At 40.8% G+C, this 21483-nt stretch overlaps 1 protein-coding gene across 6 annotated transcripts in view; it reads left to right on the top strand.

Moving 5' to 3' along the window:
- limch1b (LIM and calponin homology domains 1b) overlaps positions 1-21483 on the top strand; it is a 322052-nt gene that overhangs the window by 250984 nt on the left and 49585 nt on the right. For 5 of the 6 annotated variants that reach the window (XM_060927404.1, XM_060927406.1, XM_060927402.1 and 2 more), the window contains 2 exons: positions 68-139; positions 2264-2516. In XM_060927404.1, the coding sequence (XP_060783387.1) occupies positions 68-139; positions 2264-2516 (325 nt within the window). The remainder of the gene's footprint in view (positions 1-67; positions 140-2263; positions 2517-21483) is intronic. The other variant, XM_060927403.1, reaches the window with a different exon arrangement.

Genomic DNA, 21483 nt, shown 5'->3' with positions numbered 1-21483 from the left:
GCTGCTTTGCTTTGACAGACTTCTCGTGCAGTAGGAAAAAATGCGCTGCTATGTGTTCCATATGCAGAAGAACCATCGAGGAGACAACGGGGACAACCTCGAACTTCAATCGTCATTTGGCAAGACTACACCCAGAGACGTAAGTGACACGCTATGTTCATTGCTCTGTTGATAGCAGGGCTTGCTTGCTGACCAATGAACTAGCTAGTGTTAACCCTCTCTCATGTTATTTGCCCTGTTGATAGTGGGCGGGGCTTGCTGAGCGAAGAACAAGCTTTTTATCTGTAGCCTATGAACTAGAATGGGGTAGTCAAGCAGGAACGTTAGTCTGACACAGTAGCAGAGACAGTTTCACATAAAGGCAGCAACAGCCACCGTCAAATGGTGCGATTGGAGTCTTGTTCTCGGACTCGACTTGGATCAATAGTGGATTCAACTCGGACTCGACTCGAAATTTTCTTTAATGACTTGGACTTGAGGGGCGGCACGGTGGTGTAGTGGTTAGCGCTGTCGCCTCACAGCAAGAAGGTCCTGGGTTCGAACCCCGGGTCCGGCGAGGGCCTTTCTGTGTGGAGTTTGCATGTTCTCCCCGTGTCCGCGTGGGTTTCCTCCGGGTGCTCCGGTTTCCCCCACAGTCCAAAGACATGCAGGTTAGGTTAACTGGTGACTCTAGATTGACCGTGGGTGTGAATGTGAGTGTGAATGGTTGTCTGTGTCTATGTGTCAGCCCTGTGATGACCTGGCGACTTGTCCAGGGTGTACCCCGCCTTTCGCCCGTAGTCAGCTGGGATAGGCTCCAGCTTGCCTGCGACCCTGTAGAAGGATAAAGCGGCTAGAGATAATGAGATGAGATGAGAGACTTGGACTTGACTCTGACTTGAACGCTGGGGACTCAAGACTGGACTCGGACTCAGACTTGAGGTTTAGTGACTCGACTACACACTGATCCAAAGAATCTTTGAAATATCTTCAAGAGTCTATATAAAGGTTTAAAAGGGGAAAAAAAAGCAAACCTATCGACTCTACACTCCTTGACCCCTGACTTAGGATTGGTTTACATTTACCCTTTACTCTTTAAAGATTTGTCATTATATCAGTAAGGTAGTCTGTAGCAAGCTGTAGTTTGATTGCTTGCGTCTTCAGATATTTTCCCGGTGAAGTACTTGTCAATCACAGTAGAAAGGTAAAGCTTGAGTCATTTGGAATGTAGAAGAACCGCAGTGTGTTTACCCGGAGCTATGGAAACCCTCAAAAGGTTTAGGTAGTGCTGAAGCCACATGTGGAGCACATCTTGCTTAAGAACGCAACAAGATGAAGAGGTTAAGCCTTTCAAAAGCTATTTTCTGATGATCCAGCTGCTTCTTGAGATTGCAGTTTTGGCATTGTTGCAGTTTTCACGTGGAAGAATCAGTGTCATTTTCTGCTTCTCTTTATTTTCTTTATTCGGCTAAGCTATGAAACAGCTGCTCAGTTGTAGCTGATTGTGTGGTTATCAAATCTGTCTTATCAAAACTCCAAAGCTTGAGAACGTGATTTGGGCATATAAGGTTTTAACTTATCTTTTTTGCGATATTTTGGCCGTCAGATTTCTTTCTTGATTTTATGCTGATATGATTGATTTGGAACGAAGAATATCACTTTGCTGGGGATGGTTGGAGAAGAAGGGGAGAACAACCTGAGTTAGAAGGGCCTGAGATGGAAAGGTATGGATTAGGTATAGCTGGCCTTGCATCTTCACAGTAAGGGCAGATCCAGGAATCACTGGAGAGATTATATCTTCAAGATAGCTTGGGAATAATTAGGGATCCCAGAGGAGGAACTGAAATCTGTGGCTTTGGATGAGGCTGGAGATGGTTAATTTAGAAACAAGAACGTTAATTTGCCCATGGGGAAAGAGCCTGAGAATGTGAGATGACAAGGTATGGACTAGATACTGTATACTAGATACTGGCTTTACATCGCAAACTTCCGAATTGCGAAGAGCTAGTTGAGGTGGGCAAGGATGCCCCCTGCTTAGCTCCCAGGAGAGCTGTATCATCAATTTCCCACAGTTAGATTGGGAACTTCTGGGGACAGATGAGGAAGAGCTGGAATCTGTGACTTGAAGTAGAGAAGTCTTGACTGACCTTGTACCCCACCAGGAAAATCAAAAGAAAAATGGGGATTACTTACCCTTAACTGACCCCTTATAACTTGTGCTGTTTCTGTTAACAAATGTTTTGGGTTTCAGTGTCATCCTTTCATGTGTGTTTACTTTCTATAGGCCGTGGCAGCGACTCAGAATGTGACATCCCCTACAGGAAGCTACCGGATATGCGGCGGGATGACATGCTGGCGCGGCGGACATCGTGCAGTGAGCCACGTACTGCAGTGCCCTTTAATCAGTACTTGCCCAACAAGAGCAACCAGACATCGTATGTGCCCGTTCCATTGCGTAGGCAACGCACCGAGCGTGAGGAAAGCTGCAAGAGCTGGAGCAGTGCCACCTCACCTATAGGAGGAGAGAGATCTTTCAGGTAATGGCTGCAATAAATAGGATGGTGATTGTTTAAACTAACTTTTAGTACCTTTTTGGAGAAATTTTAGATCGTAATTTCTGTTTACTATTGTAGTTCGTCTTGGATAAGTCTTTGCTCTTTGAAGAGTCCTTGATGAGATGATGAACTCATGGCTAGCAAAGGTTTATTGTAGCAACTACTCGGATTTTACAAATCTCAGACATTGCATCATGCACTATCGCCAAGTTTCACCCAGAAACCATTGATTCCTATATAATGTAGGATGCATGCATGGTTCTATGACTAAGTGGAAAAAACTTCCAGGGCATTTCTTGAGATTTAGTGGAGTATTCCCATGTGATGATTTCCTTGCCAAATACTAATAGCAATAACTTGTGAAGGTGACCTCTTGTGCGTAATCTATGAAAGACGACCCGACCCCCCCCCGGTTCCGCATTCATCCTGAAGGCCAAGCACACTACTGCTACATCTGCCATTGTTTGGAGTGCTGCCTGTAGGATTTCTGGCTCCATTTCTCCTGCAGTGGGTGTTCTCTTTAAGGACTAGGCTCAGCTGTACCCCTGTTACGAATGTAATCTGCATTCAGCATCCCATCATATATCTTATGAGCCATTATATCAGCTCTTTTGTAGCTACATTTGATTGGATTTATGCACACAGCTTCAGCATCCTGTAGTGAAGCTTTGATCTCAGTCTCCGTGCCTCTGCATTTGACCTTGCAGCCAGTATGAACTGGTTAATGATGCTCTGGTTCCAAACAATTTGGGCACTGATCACTCACTTGTCTGCCATCCAACTCTATCATCATCACCCAAGTTGTGCATCAGTGCACACTTCTGTCACAGCGTAGATTTAACAATAACAAGAGACAAAGCGGTAGTGTGCTATATTTAAATCTTTAATATGACAAGAATGAGAGAGAGGACAAGTGTAATGTAGAGGGGACCTTTTATAGACAACACAGTTGGCGTTGCAGACAGGTAACAGTTTTGCTATTGCTACACAGCAACAAAACGAGTATATAGGCCAGGCAGGGCAGTTGGCATATGGGCTAGCAGTCCTAAGGCCTCGTTTTTCCAAAATATTGTATAGCGGCATTTGTAAGGCAGATGGGTTTTGTCCGTAGGAGAACTGTCGGGGCCTTGTAGACCTTCAGAGAAGGCCCAAACATATCAGCATTTCAAATATTATATTTAATTGCTTCAGAAATGAAAGGGATACTGTCCTGAAAACATTAAAATCAAGTTATTCAGTTTGTTTGTTTGTTTGTTTGTTTGTTTGTTGTCTCTAGGCTGAGAAGAGTTTAGAGCTGGCTCAGTCATTGGTTAGGACTTCATTGCCAGGACAGAAGGTCATGGCAGTGTGTGTGTGTGTGTGTGTGTGTGTGTGTGTGTGTGTGTGTATATGTAGGAAGTGACAGATGAATTAACCAATCAGATTTTGATTTATAGTAGGAAGGACCAAAAATTTATCACCCTGGGCCTTCTCGAAGGCCAGCACTAGCTTAACCACAAGAGCAAGTAGCACAGGCTAACGACCAAGAAATTAAGATTTCTGTCTCCAGACTCTTCTTCCACGTACGCTCGCCACAGTATTTTTCACTCGGACGTAAGTATTCGTTTCCCGATGTAATTTGCTTAGTTACTTTTAAAATCAACACCAACCGCTACACACAACGGAGTGACCTGGCAGCCTGCTGCTAATCCCTTGCAAAATCCTTTGCCATGTTGTTTTTTTGGTGTGCCTGGCAAAGTTTTGGCTGAGCTGAAGTTCCCGCTCTAATAGTAACGGTTTGCCACTGGTGTTGTCTATATGGCTTCACTATGAAATTAAGACGATTGAGGTCCGGAGTTATTTGTGAATTGAGGATAATTGTTAACTCAGAATCCTGGAATAAGTGAAGACTCTAAATAAGACTGTGGATTCTTTGTTTGTTTGTAGGGGAAAATAAGCCATTGAATGTTTGTTACCTCAGGAATTTGAGCCAGTCTTGTTTATTACATGATCCTGTGTTTCATGTTTCCCAGCAATCGCAGCACAGTACTGCCAATGCTTCATCTTGTGCCAAAAACATTCAGACAAAATATTGACTAAGCAACATATCAGCTGCCAGTACATTTAGGGAAAATGTTCTGGAATTATCTGTCTATTCTCCCAAAAAGAAACACACTCTTGTGACACCACTGACCACTGCCAGATTAAACATAGTACTCAGAACCGGCCAATTTCACTTCATGTTCTGATGATGGGGAAAATATTTCAAGAATATGTTTGGCATCAATGATGGAGGCCGATTTTTGGCACTATGGTGGGGATTTTAGAAATGAAAAAAGTGCAGGAGCGGGCGGGCGTTTTTCATTTGTTCATTGTAGACATAATACAGTAGTGGTATGGGGGAGCAGTTGATGGAGACCAGATGTGGGCGTTAATTGACTTGGAGGCCGGAAGATTCCAATTCCTCCCTAACTGATCATGAAATTGTGTATGAGAACACAGATAAGGGCAAGGCAGTACAATTCAGAACAACAAATGCATTTGCTTTTATTTATACCCTTTGCAGATAGGACTACTTTTTCTGGAACGTTCTTGGAGAACATCTTATGCACCTTTTTATATGTATTTTGTAGTTCCAGAGTCAGAGGTTTTCCTCTGCTAATTATTATATAAAAGTCAAAAAGCATTTTAAAAAACAGTATTTTTTTTAAAATATATTTTTTGGGCTTTTTCACCTTTATTGGATAGGACAGTGTAGAGACAGGACAGGAAATGATCGGGAGAGAGAGACGGGGAGGGATCGGGAAATGACCTCAGGTCGGAATCAAACCCGGGTCCCCAGATTTATGGTATGGCGCCTTAGCCACCTGAGACACAATGCCCCTTAAAAAACAGTATTTGACTTTATGTTCATTTTACTTTGCTTGTGAATGATGTGTGGTTCATCTTCCCTTCTTGCCTTTTTGTGTTATTGTATTGACACAGGGTTCCTCCAAACTGGGCAGTTGATAATTAGAGCAAACATCATCTGGTTTCCACTTATCAGCTGTCCAGTTTTGGTGAACCTGTGCCTGTTGTAGCTTCAGATTCCTGTTCTTGACTGACAGGAGTAGACTCCAGTGTGTGTGTGTGTGTTTTTTTTTTTTTTTCTGTTGTAGACCTCTTGGTTGGTGTGTTGTGCTTTCTGAAATACTTCTCTGCTCACTGCAGATTTAATGAGTGTTTGTTTATTTGAGCTACTTTAGACTTCCTGTCAGCTCAAACCAGTCTGGTCTTTCTCTTTTGACTGTAGTTGTAGTAGTGGTGGTGGTGGTAATAGTCATAGTAATACCACCATTCTGTATAAACACTATAAATTGTTGTGCATGAAAATCCTAGAAAATCTGCCATTTCTGAAATACTCAATCCATCGCTTCTAGTACCAGCAACCATGCCACAATTACAAATCACGGACATCACAATTTTTCCCCCTTTCTGACGTTTGATACGTTCTGTATAATGATATTTTTGATTATGATTTTGTCCATTGCATTACTGTCACATGCTGGAGAATTGGATGAAGTTCAGATGTTCCTAGTAAAGTGGGATGGGGTGTGTATACATGTGTTTTCTTCTGATCATGTATTGTGGCTGCCTGACCACCATTCTTTTTGCATGGTACACTGAAAGTTCCTTGCTTTTGAATTGCTCCCTGCTGTAAGCGATGTAGATACTTGATGTGCATATTGAGACTCTTGCTTTGAAAATAACTTTTCTCATGGCAGCACAACTGAACTTTTACCTCAGAATGCAGAGTAGATACCCCAAGCCCACCTCCTCTCCCCAGATCTCCACAAAATGAAGTAGACAGATGATGATGATGCAAAGGTCAAGGAGAACACCACACATTGAGGTACTGCATCATTATATATGCAATCTGAAATTGACCTCTTCCAATGAGAGCCCCAACACGACAGATAATCGAGAATGCCCACATAAATGTTGTATAGCCCGAGCACAAAAGAGGGCATATGATGAAAGTCCCCAAACAGTGGTCCAAGATGTACCACCTCACCAAATTTACTGTAAAATTATTCTCTCATTTCCAAGAAATGTCAAACTGAACTAGATAGAGACTGTGACTAAAGACACAGTAATTTGCGCTAGCTGTTACAAACAGACATCAGGTCACTGTACCCTATGGATCCGGAATGGTAAGAGATAGAGAATCATGCTTGGTGAGGAAAAGTTGCACCCTGCTGCCATGAACAAAATCTCATCTCATTATCTCTAGCCGCTTTATCCTTCTACAGGGTCGCAGGCAAGCTGGAGCCTATCCCAGCTGACTACGGGCGAAAGGCGGGGTACACCCTGGACAAGTCGCCAGGTCATCACAGGGCTGACACATAGACACAGACAACCATTCATACTCACATTCACGCCTATGGTCAATTTAGAGTCACCAGTTAACCTAACCTGCATGTCTTTGGACTGTGGGGGAAACCGGAGCACCCGGAGGAAACCCACACGGACACGGGGAGAACATGCAAACTCCACACAGAAAGGCCCTTGCCGGCCCCAGGGCTCAAACCCAGGACCTTCTTGCTGTGAGGCGACAGCGCTAACCACTACACCACCGTGCCGCCCGCCATGAACAAAATAAAAATTTTAAAAAAAAAATGATTGAAAAAATCATGAAAATTGACAGTTATAAGTGATTGAAAAGCCTGTTTTTCGTGGATCATTCCGGTTTGGTGATCTGGATCACCACTAAAAGTCATACCAATGTGATTCAGCCCAGAGGTATTCTTCATGTCAAGTTTAGTGGTGAGTGGTTGAAAACTGAGGGGAGAAATAGTGTCCTAAAATGTTAGGAGAATGATAATGATGATGATAATAATAACTAGATATAGAGACTGTGACTAAAGCGGGACGTCTGGTCACCGTACCCTATAGATCCGGAATGGTAAGAGATAGAGAATAATGCTTAGAGAGGAAAAAAGCCCGTTTTTCATGGATCATTCCGATTCGGTGATCCAGATCAGTACCAAAAGTCATACCAACGTAATTCAGCCCAGAGGTATTCATGTGAAATTTGATGATGATTGGTTGAAAACTGAGGGAGAAATAGTGTCCTAAAAAATGTTAGGAGAATAATAAGAAGAAGAAAGTAGAAAGATCCTGAGTGAGAGTAGCAATTTGTGCCAGTGCTGCTAGAACAAATTAGTTAGATGGACTTGGACAAGGATTAAATTTTGCTGTATTACTGTCTGACAAGCGTAGCAGTTGTGGAGATGCTCTGCCATCTCAATGACGGCCTGCACAACCTTGGTGGAACAGGAGCTTTGGTAGTTCAATTGGATCTTGCTCCACTGTGTCTGCAAAATTCAAATTATTCATTGATCCACAAAGCTTCATTTACCTTCGAGACCCATTTCGAGTGTCTGTCTCTGTTTCTTCATCCTTGGCCTGTTTGTTGCTTTTGCCTCCTGCTGAGATGTGAACGGTTTCTCACATGCTGGTTGTTTTTACGATTGGATTTACTAAGCTGGAGAAGACTTACCAACTTGTTCTCAACTTCCAGGAAAAAAGCTTTGTTCTGAGACCTTAAGATGAGGTTCTGGCTTGTTTCTTGGTCTTTTGACAAACGGGAGCATTCAGGACCAGATGTTTGTAGTTGGAGCTCTTGGCCAAGTGGCTGCCATCGAGGAAGTTTGAAGTCTGATTTACAGAGCTGGTCTGCTTCTGGAGAAAGTCTTCTTGAATTCAACATCTCAGACAAAGCCATGCAGAGAGGTTTGAGATGGGAGTCATGAAAAAGGTCAGCCTAATGAGAACCAAACAGGATTTTGAGATGTAGGCACGGGAATTCATGTACTATAAATACAGGCTTCTTGACAGGGTGGCTTGTTATTCTCTACGTTTTATTACACACCTACACATTATATTTTCATGCACGGAGTATTACAAAATTAATATTGTTTTCTCTGTGCCTTTTATAAAAACAGACTTACTCTCACCCAAACACAAATACACACACACTCCACCCAAAGGAAGACGGGAAATGAGCAGACTTCCTGCGTTTCACCCTCAGCATAGCAGTGCTGGGTCGAGTTGGACTTGCTCATGCAGGGACAATGTAACACGACCCTGTGCTCCATACACAGCACAATGAAATAATCTTGATTGTGAGTGATACAATACTGAAAGTGAACACTGGAATCTAATGTTGCATAAGGTTTAAAAAAAAAAAAAAAGTCTCATAATCAGACCAAACCATCACTGCAGTCATTGTTTCACTTTCAGGCGGAAAAAACAGAATTTGTGTAAAGCACTGGCACTGTATGTATTTGTTTAGTGCTTGAAATGTTTGTTCACTCTGAAACAGCCAAAGTGGGAAGATAGGGTGTCAGGGATTTATGTTTCTCGACACTTTCGAATGTGCGGATTTTGCGTGTTGAAATGCAAGAGCACTTCTTGTTCTGGGTGTGTAAGGGTATGTGTGTGTTCATGCTGGCATGGGGCTGTCAGTGTTCATCTGTCTCACTCATGGTAGGCATATGCCATCAGGGTTTCGGGGCGTGTTTATGGAGCTGTGTTCCAACTGACGGCTACAGAGGATCGTTTGTGTACCAGGGCCAGAAAAGAACCAACTCCTTTTAGGGAGACATGAAAGCTTTCATTCTCTCTCCTTCATCCATATCCCTGCTATCATCCAGATGCAGCTTTATTGTTGAGCTTTCTTGTATTTTTCACTCTTGACATGATGAAAGGGCCTAAAGGAAGATATTCTGTTTTTCTTGGAGTTATAAATCATAACACATTACACGTTCCTATTGCATTAATCAAAAATATGTGCAGCAGTTACAGCTGCGATGAGAGGAGGTTTTGAGGAACGGATAGGAATAGTTAGCTACTTTCTAACTATTTACATTTAGATTTAGATTTACATTTACAACTTGTCACAGGTCCATACCCAAAGTGATTTACTTTGTAGTTTCCAGAGATGTCCACAAGCATGGGCGACCAGCGTTTTTCTCCAGCTACTCGAACCCAGAAAAAAAAAACTAATTAAATAAAAACATGCCTTTCAGTGTCCAAGTGATTTACAGTGGTGCTTGAAAGTTTATGAACCCTTTAGAATTTTCTATGTTTCTGCATAAATATGACCTAAAGCAGCATCAGATTTTCACACAAGTCCTAAAAGTAGACAAAGAGAATCCAGTTAAACAAATGAGACAAAAATATTATACTTGGTCATTTATTTATTGAGGAAGATGATCCAATATTACATATCTGTGAGTGGCAAAAGTATGTGAACCTCTAGGATTAGCAGTTAATTTGAAGGTGAAATTAGTCAGGTGTTTTCAATCAATGGGATGACAATCAGGTGTGAGTGGGCACCCTGTTTTATTTAAAGAACAGGGATCTATCAAAGTCTGATCTTCACAACACATGTTTGTGGAAGTGTATCATGGCACGAACAAAGGAGATTTCTGAGGACCTCAGAAAAAGCGTTGTTGATGCTCATCAGGCTGGAAAAGGTTACAAAACCATCTCTAAAGAGTTTGGACTCCACCAATCAACAGTCAGACAGATTGTGTAGAAATGGAGGAAATTCAAGACCATTTTTACCCTCCCCAGGAGTGGTCAACCAACAAAGATCACTCCAAGAGCAAGGCGTGTAATAGTCTGCGAGGTCACAAAGGACCCCAGGGTAACTTCTAAGCAACTGAAGGCCTCTCTCACATTGGCTAATATTAATGTTCATGAGTCCACCATCAGGAGAACACTGAACAACAATGGTGTGCATGACAGGGTTGCAAGGAGAAAGCCACTGCTGTCCAAAAAGAACATCACTGCTCATCTGCAATTTGCTAAAGATCATGTGGACAAGCCAGAAGGCTGTTGGAAAAATGTTTTGTGGATGGATGAAACCAAAATAGAACTTTTTGGTTTAAATGAGAAGCGTTATGTTTGGAGAAAGGAGAAAACACTGCATTCCAGCATAAGAACCTTATCCCATCTGTGAAACATGGTGGTGGTGGCAGTATCATGGTTTGGGCCTGTTTTGCTGCATCTGGGCCAGGACGGCTTGCCATCATTGATGGAACAATGAATTCTGAATTATACCAGCGAATTCTAAAGGAAAATGCAGAAATATAGAAAATTCTAAAGAGTTCACAAACTTTCAAGCACCACTGTATATCGTCTCCGCTGCCTATAATTTGCTGCAAATCCAATTATTTCACCACAAAATTGTCTTCGATTCGGGTTGTGACCGGCATCGACGCCATATTTGTCGATCGATTCTGGCACTCTGATTGGCTGAGCCGGACCACGTGACCGTGCCGTAGCGTATGTCGTTATGTTACAGAGCCAGGCAGCATACTACAGAGGGTAAATGAGAAAGCCAAGCACACATACATCTGGAGGGAAATTTCATCCATATTTTGCAAGCATTTTACAGGGAAATGGTTAGTAATTCATTAGCTGAGAATGCATCAGAAGGCATGTAAATTTAGCCTCATAAGCCTCATAAGGCAGTAACCACAAAAACATATCCTTATGCAAAAAAAAAAAAAGTCAGGGTCTAAGAATACCATCAAGCTAAACTCCTGTCATGCACATGAGACTGGATTCATTAAAATAAACACAGTTTTCTTTATTAATGAACATTAAGATTTTGGTTCGCCCAAACAGATACTGATGGACTTTTTCTGTATAATACACATATAGTACACAACTTCACCACTATTCATGTGTTTCCTTTACTCCGGGTTTATCCCACTTCCCAAAAATATGCATGCTGCAAGTGCATTATTCTAAATTGCCCCTACATGCAGGGGTGGACAAATCCTACATTCAAGCTCCAGTGTCCTAGCCCAGTACTATGTCTAATTCGCAAAGCTAACTAATGTAATTTAACTCAAAAGTATTGGGATTAAGCATTAATACAGACTATGGAAAATAAGTGAGCATTTGAGTCCCTGAAAGGAGGCGACTTTCGGTAGCTAAAGTCTTTATCGCCTGATGATAATGATATGATGAAGTACAGTACTGTGCAAAAGTCTTAGGCACCCTATTCTTTAGCTCAACTGGCTATAAGGCCGATGAACTGTTGCCATGGCGTGGTGTCCGTCGTCCACAATTCAATTAAATCGTACCTCTGTCAATTCTCCACGGATTTCCGTTCTGATTGTTTTGTTTGAAAGAACTCATCACTCCACACAAAACTTAGTTGTTGTTTTGTCAGATTTTTTGCTAACGAGTTACTAATTAGGCCAAATTAACGAATTTTCCAGGCCTCTCACTAAAATTGTATCTCCTCTCGCAGTTCTCACCCAATTTCAGTTCTAATCGATGTTTTGGGTAGATCTTCCCTAGAGGAACAAAACTTGGTTGGTTGTTGATTTTCCTGTTGTAAACAATTTGTTTGCAAGTTTTATTTCCAGTTAAATCATGTCTCCTTCCTCAGTTCTCAATGGATTTCAGTTCTGATTGTTTTGTTTAAAAGAACTAGACCTTCTGCACAAAACTTAGTTGTTGTATTATCAGATTTTTTCTAACAAACTGGTAATTAGGTCTCTCATCTCATTTTCATTTGCTTATCCGGGGCCGGCCCCTCCTAGAACTGCCACCTTATTGTGGTGGAGGGGTTTGTGTGCTTGAATGATCCTAGGAGCTATGTTGTCGGGGTCATTACGCCCCTGTTAGGGTTTCCCAAGGCAGACAGGTCCTAGGTGACAGGCCAGACCAAGAGCAGTTCACCAAAGCCCCTTATGGAAATTAAAAAATCAAGGACCGTGACATCGCCCGGTATGGCGCAGCTGGAGCCAGGCCCGGGGTTGGGGCTCGTATGCGAGCGCCTGGTGGCCGGGCCTTTGCCCATGGGGCCCGGCTGGGCTCAGCCCGAAGCGGTGATGTGGGCCCGACCTCCTGTGGGTTCACCACCCACAGAGGTAGCCGTAGGGGGCCGGTGCAGTGTGGATTGGGCGGCAGTCGAAGGCAGGGGCCTAGACGACCTGATCCCCGAACACAGCGGCTAGCTGTTGGGACATGGTAATTAGATCAACTTAACACATTTTCTTCTGACTAGAATTGTATCTCCTTTCTCATGCGAATTCACTTCTGATCAATGTTTTGGATCGATCTTCCCTCGGCAAACAAAATTTAGTCCTTTGTTGATTTTCCTGTTGTGAACAATTTGTCATGGAGGTTGGTCCTCTGTCACATTTCAGTTCTGTTTGATGTTTTGGAAGTCATGGTTGTTCTGATGGCAGGCCAGACGAGCTTCTACTGTACGTCCTTGACATTCTGGTTTTCATACAAACTTTTGTTATATGTTTCTATTTTATGACTTCTACATTATCAAAAGTATTTTAGAGTTCCAAACGTTCGTTTTCCAGCACAAAATTTAAATGTTACAGAAAAAAAAATGTTTGCATCTGAGCAGCATATTACTTAAGAGACCACTTTTCAGATTAAAAAAAGAAAACGTTGGGTGGGCATTAAAACAATTTTGGGATATGAGCTACCAAAGTCATGCGAGATACTATACCTGTGTAATCTGACAAAGGACACCGTACAACATGAAGACGGATATTTAGTAAAAATTTTGCTGGCTGCGGCCAAGAAGGCAATCACCAGGAAATGGCATAGAGAGGACCCTCCCACTCGGAGGAACTGGCTGGGCACAGTTGATGAGATACTCAAAATGGAAAGACTCACGTATATATTGAGACTCCAGCAAACAAAATTTGATAAGAAATGTGAAAAATGGACCGAATACAAATCTCAAAACAGAGGCACCGCTGGAAACTTTGATGTCAAAGATATTTGAATATTATTTTTAAGATCATGTATCCCACTGGCACTGCATTGTGTTCTGTATTGTTCTATAATGAAAATAAATATTTGAGTCATAAAAAAAAATAAAAAAAGAAAACGGAATGAAGGCTACTGGGTTTTGGTGCAAAATTAAGAAGCAACTGTGATGGTTAAAGTCTCCAGAAGAACTGTGGCTGGTTCTGCAAGATGTTCAGTAAGACCTACAGCTCATCTCCTTATAAAATTGCACTCATTGTACCTGAGACCACTTTTTTTTTTAAGCAAAGGGTCGTCTCATACCAAATACTGACTTTGTTTCATTTATGATGGCTTACTGCTGTTTATAGTATATTTTTTTAATGTTGAAACATTTCATTATTTTTGAAGCCATTTTTGATCTACGGCACTTCTTTACATGTGCCTAAGGCTACATCCAAACGGCAACGAGATTTTTTTTTTTTTTTAGCGGGTAAAAAAAATATCGCGTCCACATGGGCAACGGATCAGTAAAATATCAGGTACATATGGCAACGCAACGCTTGCTGAAAACGATGCAGTACACATGCCACACCTCTACGTGCGCTGTAAGACGGTCCCATCGGAGACACCAGAACAATAGAAGAAGTAGGACGCATGCGCATAAACCCCTTCTTCTACCTGGCGTGAAGCACTCACAGGAACAAACACACAACAACAACAACAACAACAAGATGGCTGCGACTACGCGAGGAAAAACCGACTCTCTTGTCTGGACCGATGACGAGGTGGAGTTACTCCTGCGAGTGACTCTGAACTATAAAACCTCTAAATATCAGGAGAATGTGGACTGGGAGACATGCCAAACCAAGTACGGAGATATTACGCTCGCCTTTCGGCAGCAGTATACCACCGGGGACATGGCTGCAGGGAAGGACTTTCCTCACGACCCCAGCAACATCTCAAAGGCCCAGATTACTGCAAAACTGAAGGGGATCCGCCATTGTTGCTGTTACGAATGATGCGCGTGAGAGTGCTGCTTGTTCTAGTCATGTGGTTGTGACGTCATCGTAAACAAATCTGTTCTACTCATCCAGACGACTTCGCAACGGCGCCGTTGCCAGATTTTTCCACTCTGGAAACCGTTCTCAAAAAATATCGTTTTGGGGCACCCAAAACGCCGGTGCCGTGTGGACGCCAGACTGAAACGATAAAAAATGTTATCGGATTCACTTGAATCCGTTGCTGTGTGGACAAGGCCTGAGACTTTTGCACAGTCCTGTATATCATGTCAAAAAGGCAGAAGGTCTTTGGTTAACATTTCACCTGGGAGTTGTGGTGTTGTCTCTTCACACATAAAGATGTTCTTGGTGTTTGGCTTGTGTCTTTATTTTCGCTTGTTAAAGTATTTTGAGTCGAAAGTGTGTGCTAGCATTAGAGCCGTATTACTTGATTTGTGATGCTCGGCATTGTATTTTGCTCGGTTTTTTTTTTTTCATTCTTTTCACATTCTGAAAGATTTGCTTACCCTGATCATGCTGTAGCTGGGACATTAGTGTCTGGATTTAATTTATTCTTTTCTGCATGCAGTGTGCATTAATGCTTGTTTTACATATAACACCCTGAGAATAAGTAGGAAGATTTCAAGTGAATTGTGAGCATTTAAAGAGTGCGTGTGCTTTAAAGGTACTCTGTGTCTTGCCGGGCTACATCTTGACGTCGTCCTTTAAACACAGGTTTAGACTTGGCATCTGCTGCTGTCCACATGGGACTCGGTACACGCAGGCGAGATTAAACAAGTGTTTACCAGTGCACATTTTATGCTCACACCCTAATGTGCATGACCAACTTTGTTCCTTCTGCTCTGATGAGTACCAGTTGGCTTGCAGATTCATCGTGCTCACTGTTGTCCATGGTGATAATCCTGTCATTCGCTTGGCCCATTCTTACTTTGAAGTACTCCACCGCACATCCATGACTACCAACTCTATGACAACGAGCATCATAGTGACTGACCATCTTAGTCCTCTCCTGCAGGCTGGGCCAGGTCCGTTTTCCCTACCAGTCACCGACAAAGAGGGCGAAGCAGGGGAGTAACATGCAACCCCCCTGGTGTAACCAAACTTCACAGAAACATGGTTAACCCAAGACCTACTCACTTTCTCTCAATGCCTGTATCAAGCAGTTAGATGGATCATGCAGGGAAAGTGTCTCGCCTCCCTGCCTCCCTAGCTTTACCTCCACTAACTTTGTTGGAGGAGGTTTTATTTCCACCTCAGTTTGTTTTTCTTTGATTGTCTTTTGCCAATTTAACTCAAAAAGTAGTGAATGGATTTTGATAAAATTTTGAGGAAAGGTGGACCATGGGCCAATGAACAATGGATTAGATTCTGATATAAATCCAGATAGATCCTTTTTTTTTTCCCTTTTCCCTGCGTAATACAAAAAGTAATGAATGGATTTGGATGAAATTTGGTGTACAGCTTTAGCATTATCCAAGGTTCACGTGATTTGAATTTGATGTTGGTGATATGTGGCTTGGCAGAGGCATACACTCTACCGACTGCCCTTTTAGTTTAAGCTCCATTTATTTGTTTGTTTGTTTGTTTGTTTGTTTGTTTGTTTGTTTGTTTGTTTGTTTTTTCAATTCAACTTTTTATCATTTATTAATTTTTAGTTAATTTTTTTCATCTATTTTTGCATGAATGAATGAATGAATGAATGGTCATCAGTCAATCTTTGTTTGTTTGTTTGTTTGTTTGTTTGTTTGTTTGTTTGTTTGTTTGTTTGTTTGTTTGTTTGTTTGCTCTCTGAAATGATGCCACTCCTACTTTTTTCTTTAAAAAAAGCCTCTTTATTCTCTCTGTAATCCACTCTTAAAGGTGAAACAAGTTTGTTACTGAATGTATTGTAAAAATGTATTGTGTTTTACTTGTCTAAATATAATTTTCTTTTAGTTTCCAGTATCCGGTTCTCATGTTTTTTTTTTTTGTTTGTTTGTTTGTTTGTTTGTTTTTTGTTTTCAGCATTTTTACTGCCTTGCTCTACATATTTTAATTTTTTGACCATCGTCTTGTTCATATGAGTTTAGGAACGTGTAAGTACTCCATTATATGTCCTATTAAAATGGATTCTGCAAAAGACAAGTCAAGGAAGGCAACTGAACTGCATAGCTGTTTGCGTGAAAACCATTTAATTTGTCTTATGGGCTTTGTTAATGCTTGTAAACATGTCTGTATGTGATGGATATTTGCTTGAAACCGAGGTCACATACAGAACACCAGGAATATAAATTGTTTCCTCTCTCTCTCTCTCTCTCTCTCTCTCTCTCTCTCTCTCTCTGTTGTTTCAAGTGAGAGCTGTCACGTTAAGGTATTGGGATTGGGTGGACCCCACGAAGGTCAAGAGACAATTGAAACCATTTTTATTTACTCAGAGCTACCTTTTAATGGAATTCAAAGGGCAGTTGTGTTTAGTCAATAAATGATTGTCACACGCACAACTTTGTAGAAAGATTTTATGAATTCTTTGGTTAAAGGTATGTGAAAATCTGTATAATTTGTCTGGAGAATACCTTTTCAGAGGAATGTTGTGTTTAACACACAACATTTAAAGAATTCATAAAACGCATGTCGATGTAGTTTGAAGTAAAAATGAAAATGCCTCCATTTCGGCATGATTGAAAATACTTTTCAAAAAAGTATTGCACTAGTGTTGGGAAGTTCAATAAAATTGCATAAAATGTTATGATAAATCCTGCATATTGTAAATGTACTGCAAAGACTTATATCTTAGCAAGTGAAAACATCTTGAATAAAATTTATGGCAAATTGAGGTAATATTTCTTACAACCCTAATTCCAAATTAGTTGGGATACTTTGTAAAATGTAAATGGAGAGAGAACGCAATGATTTGCAAATCATGGAAACTCTCCCTATATTTCACTGAAAATAGTACAAAGACATCAGATATTGAAACTGAGAAATTTTATTATTTTTTGAAAAATGTATGCTCATTTTGAATTTGATGTCAGCAACACATTTCAAAAAAGTTGGGACAGGGACATGTTTGCCACTGTGTTGCATCACCTCACTCTGTAAACATTTTGGGAACTGAGGAGACCAATTGCTGTAGTTTTGAAAGAGAAATGTTTTCCTATTCTTGCCTGATGTACAATTTCAGTTGCTCAGCAATTCGGGATCTCTTAGTCATATTTTGCACTTCATAATGCACCAGATGTTTTCGGTGGGAGACAGGTCTGGACTGCAGGCAGGCCAGTTTAGCACCCGGACTCTTTGACTATAGAGTTGTACAGTTGTAATATGTGGAGAAAGCGGTTTGACATTGTCTTGCTGAAAGAAGGAAGGTTTTCACTGACAGATTTTGTCTGGATGGCAGCATATTGCTCTGAAACGTGTATATATCATTCAGCATTAATAATGCCTTCCAAGATGTACAAGCTATCCATGTCGTGTGCACTAATGCACCCTCATACCATCACAGATGCTGGCTTTTGAACTGTGCACTGATGATAAGTCAGATGGTCCCCCTTCTCTTTAGCCTGTAGGACGTGGTGTCCGTTATTTTTAAAAAGAATTTCTTGATTCGTCAGACCACAGGACAGTTTTCCACTTTGCCTCAGTCCATCGTAAAAAAAAAAAACTCAGGCCCAGAGAAGGTGGTGGTGTTTCTGGATATTGTTTATTTGTGGATGCAGTAATGAACCATTTTCACATATGATGGTTTTCGGAAGTGTTCCTGAGCCCATACAATGATTTCCACTACAGAATCATATCTGTTTTTAATGCAGAGTTGTCTGGGGACTCGAAGATCTTGGCCATGCAATACTGGTTTTTGGCCTTGTCTCTTGCATACAGAGATTTCTCCAGATTCTCTGAATCTTTTAATATTATGTACCACAGATGATGTGATTCCCCAGATTCTTTGCAATTTTACATTGAGGAATGTTATTCTGAAATTGTCACACTGTTTGCTCATGCAGTCTTTCACAGAGTGGTGAACCCCTCCCCTTCTTTACTTCTGATAGACTCCGCCTCTCCGGGATGCTCTTTTTATACACCATCGTGTTACTGACCTGTTGCCAATTAAACTAATTAGGAGTTTTTTTGTTGTTGTTTTAAAAACATTACATGACCTTTCCAGTCTTTTGTTGTCTCTGTCCCAACTTTATTGAACCATGTTGCTGGCACTAAATTCATAATGAGTATATATTTAAAAAAAAAAAAAGATTTCTCAGTTTTCAACGTTTTAATATGTTGTCTTTGTACTATTTTCAATGAAATATAGGGTTTCCATGATTTACAAATCATCACATTCTATTCTTATTTGCATTTTACACAGCGTCCCAATTTTTTTGGAGTTGGGGCTGTATTTTGAGATTATTATAAATGAAATATAAGATTAGCCAGCATTTTAAGCTTCAACTTTTCTTATTCTGTTGGTAGATAATTCTGCTTCTATTAATAAATAAAGGCTTAAAATTAGAAGAAAAAAAATGTGCCAAAAGAAATTGTCTATATCGTACTAGAAATTACAACCCCGATTCCAAAAAAGTTGGGACAAAGTACAAATTGTAAATAAAAACGGAATGCTATGAAGTGGAAGTTTCAAAATTCCATATTTTATTCAGAATGGAACATAGATGACATATCAAATGTTTAAACTGAGAAAATGTATCATTTAAAGAGAAAAATTAGGTGATTTTAAATTTCATGACAGCACATCTCAAAAAAGTTGGGACAAGGCCATGTTTACCACTGTGAGACATCCCCTTTTCTCTTTACAACAGTCTGTAAACGTCTGGGGACTGAGGAGACAAGTTGCTCAAGTTTAGGGATAGGAATGTTAACCCATTCTTGTCTAATGTAGGATTCTAGTTGCTCAACTGTCTTAGGTCTTTTTTGTCATATCTTCCGTTTTATGAGGCACCAAATGCTTTCTATGGGTGAAAGATCTGGACTGCAGGCTGGCCAGTTCAGTACCCGGACCCTTCTTCTACGCAGCCATGATGCTGTAATTGATGCAGTATGTGGTTTGGCATTGTCATGTTGGAAAATGCAAGGTCTTCCCTGAAAGAGACGTCGTCTAGATGGGAGCATATGTTGCTCTAGAACCTGGATATACCTTTCAGCATTGATGGTGTCTTTCCAGATGTGTAAGCTGCCCATGCCACATGCACTAATGCAACCCCATACCATCAGAGATGCAGGCTTCTGAACCAAGCGCTGATAACAACTTGGGTCGTCCTTCTCCTCTTTAGTCCGAATGACACGGCATCCCTGATTTCCATAAAGAACTTCAAATTTTGATTCATCTGACCACAGAACAGTTTTCCACTTTGCCACAGTCCATTTTAAATGAGCCTTGGCCCAGAGAAGACGTCTGCGCTTCTGGATCATGTTTAGATACGGCTTCTTCTTTGAACTATAGAGTTTTAGCTGGCAACGGCGGATGGTACGGTGAATTATGTTCACAGATAATGTTCTCTGGAAATATTCCCGAGCCCATTTTGTGATTTCCAATACAGAAGCATGCCTGTATGTGATGCAGTGCCGTCTAAGGGCCCCGAAGATTACGGGCACCCAGTATGGTTTTCCGGCCTTGACCCTTACACACAGAAATTCTTCCAGATTCTCTGAATCTTTTGATGATATTATGCACTGTAGATGATGGTATGTTCAAACTCTTTGCAATTTTACACTGTCGAACTCCTTTCTGATATTGCTCCACTATTTGTCGGCGCAGAATTAGGGGGATTGGTGATCCTCTTCCCATCTTTATTTCTGAGAGCCGCTGCCACTCCAAGATGCTCTTTTTATACCCAGTCATGTTAATGACCTATTGCCAATTGACCTAATGAGTTGCAATTTGGTCCTCCAGCTGTTCCTTTTTTGTACCTTTAACTTTTCCAGCCTCTTATTGCCCCTGTCCCAACTTTTTTGAGATGTGTTGCTGTCATGAAATTTCAAATGAGCCAATATTTGGCATGAAATTTCAAAATGTCTCACTTTCGACATTTGATATGTTGTCTATGTTCTATTGTGAATACAATATCAGTTGTTGAGATTTGTAAATGATTGCATTCCATTTTTATTTACAATTTGTACTTTGTCCCAACTTTTTTGGAATCGGGGTTGTAATAAAATGTCTAGAAATAGGTTTAATATTCATATATTTGGGGTATTGTAATCTTATGACAGGAGATACTAGCTACATTAGACTATATTAAGGATATGGGGGGTTTTTCCTTTTTTTTTTTCTTTCTTCCTGTGTCCTGCATGTAATAAATGTTTATTTGTAGAATTCAGCAGTTACGCTTTGACTTCTGTTCTAAGTGAGTTTGGAATTGATGGATCCATGATAATCACACATGTGCTAGAATATTCCTGTCATGGTTTTAAGCAGCTCATTAGAGATTAGTTTCACTGATTTCATCCAGTATCATTCGAACACTTGTAGTGGATTTCATTTTCATTTGGTTGTTGATTTTATTTTTGTCCAGGCAATGATTTTCTTTCTTGTTCTACACTATGAAAATCATTTAACGATACAGTGATTTAATACTCATTTTAAACACGTTTAATCAGTAAACATTGGCTTCCAGTTAAACCACCTTTTCCAAGAATAGACCAGACTGACCTTTTGTACAAAAATGAAATATTTAATAAATATTAAATATTTCATTTTTAATGCTCCCCGATTCAGCTTCTTAAACAGATTTATTGTCAAGTTGCAACATTGATTCAGCTGATGTATCACAATTTCCCGGTCTTAGTCAGATTTATTCCCTTTGGCCAAACCTCCAAGCTATTTTATGTTTATTACATCTAAGCTGTATCTGGTTTGACTTTCTGTTCTGGATGACACATGCTGTGTGTGTCTTGTGGTAGTTTTAAGATGAGACTGCAGGCTGTGTCCGTGCTCACACACCCAAATGCTACGTCACATGGTGTCCATTTAAAGTATTCTGTGGCTTCGGATAAAGCAGGCCACGACTCTGTGTTTTCTGCTTTGAATGCTTTTCTAGCTTATGAGATATAAAGAGAATAATATAGTGATGGACATATTGGAGCATCTTTGCTCTTCCATCACTGTTTGGTTTGGATTGGTCACCAAACAGGAGAAGAACAGACTGCAACGGACAATCTGCAGAGAAAATGATTGG

The sequence above is a fragment of the Neoarius graeffei genome, chromosome 8 (genome assembly GCF_027579695.1).
Source record: "Neoarius graeffei isolate fNeoGra1 chromosome 8, fNeoGra1.pri, whole genome shotgun sequence".
Lineage (NCBI taxonomy): Eukaryota > Metazoa > Chordata > Actinopteri > Siluriformes > Ariidae > Neoarius > Neoarius graeffei.
Note: the sequence above shows the minus strand (reverse complement) of the source record. Positions and strands in the feature narration are given on the sequence as shown.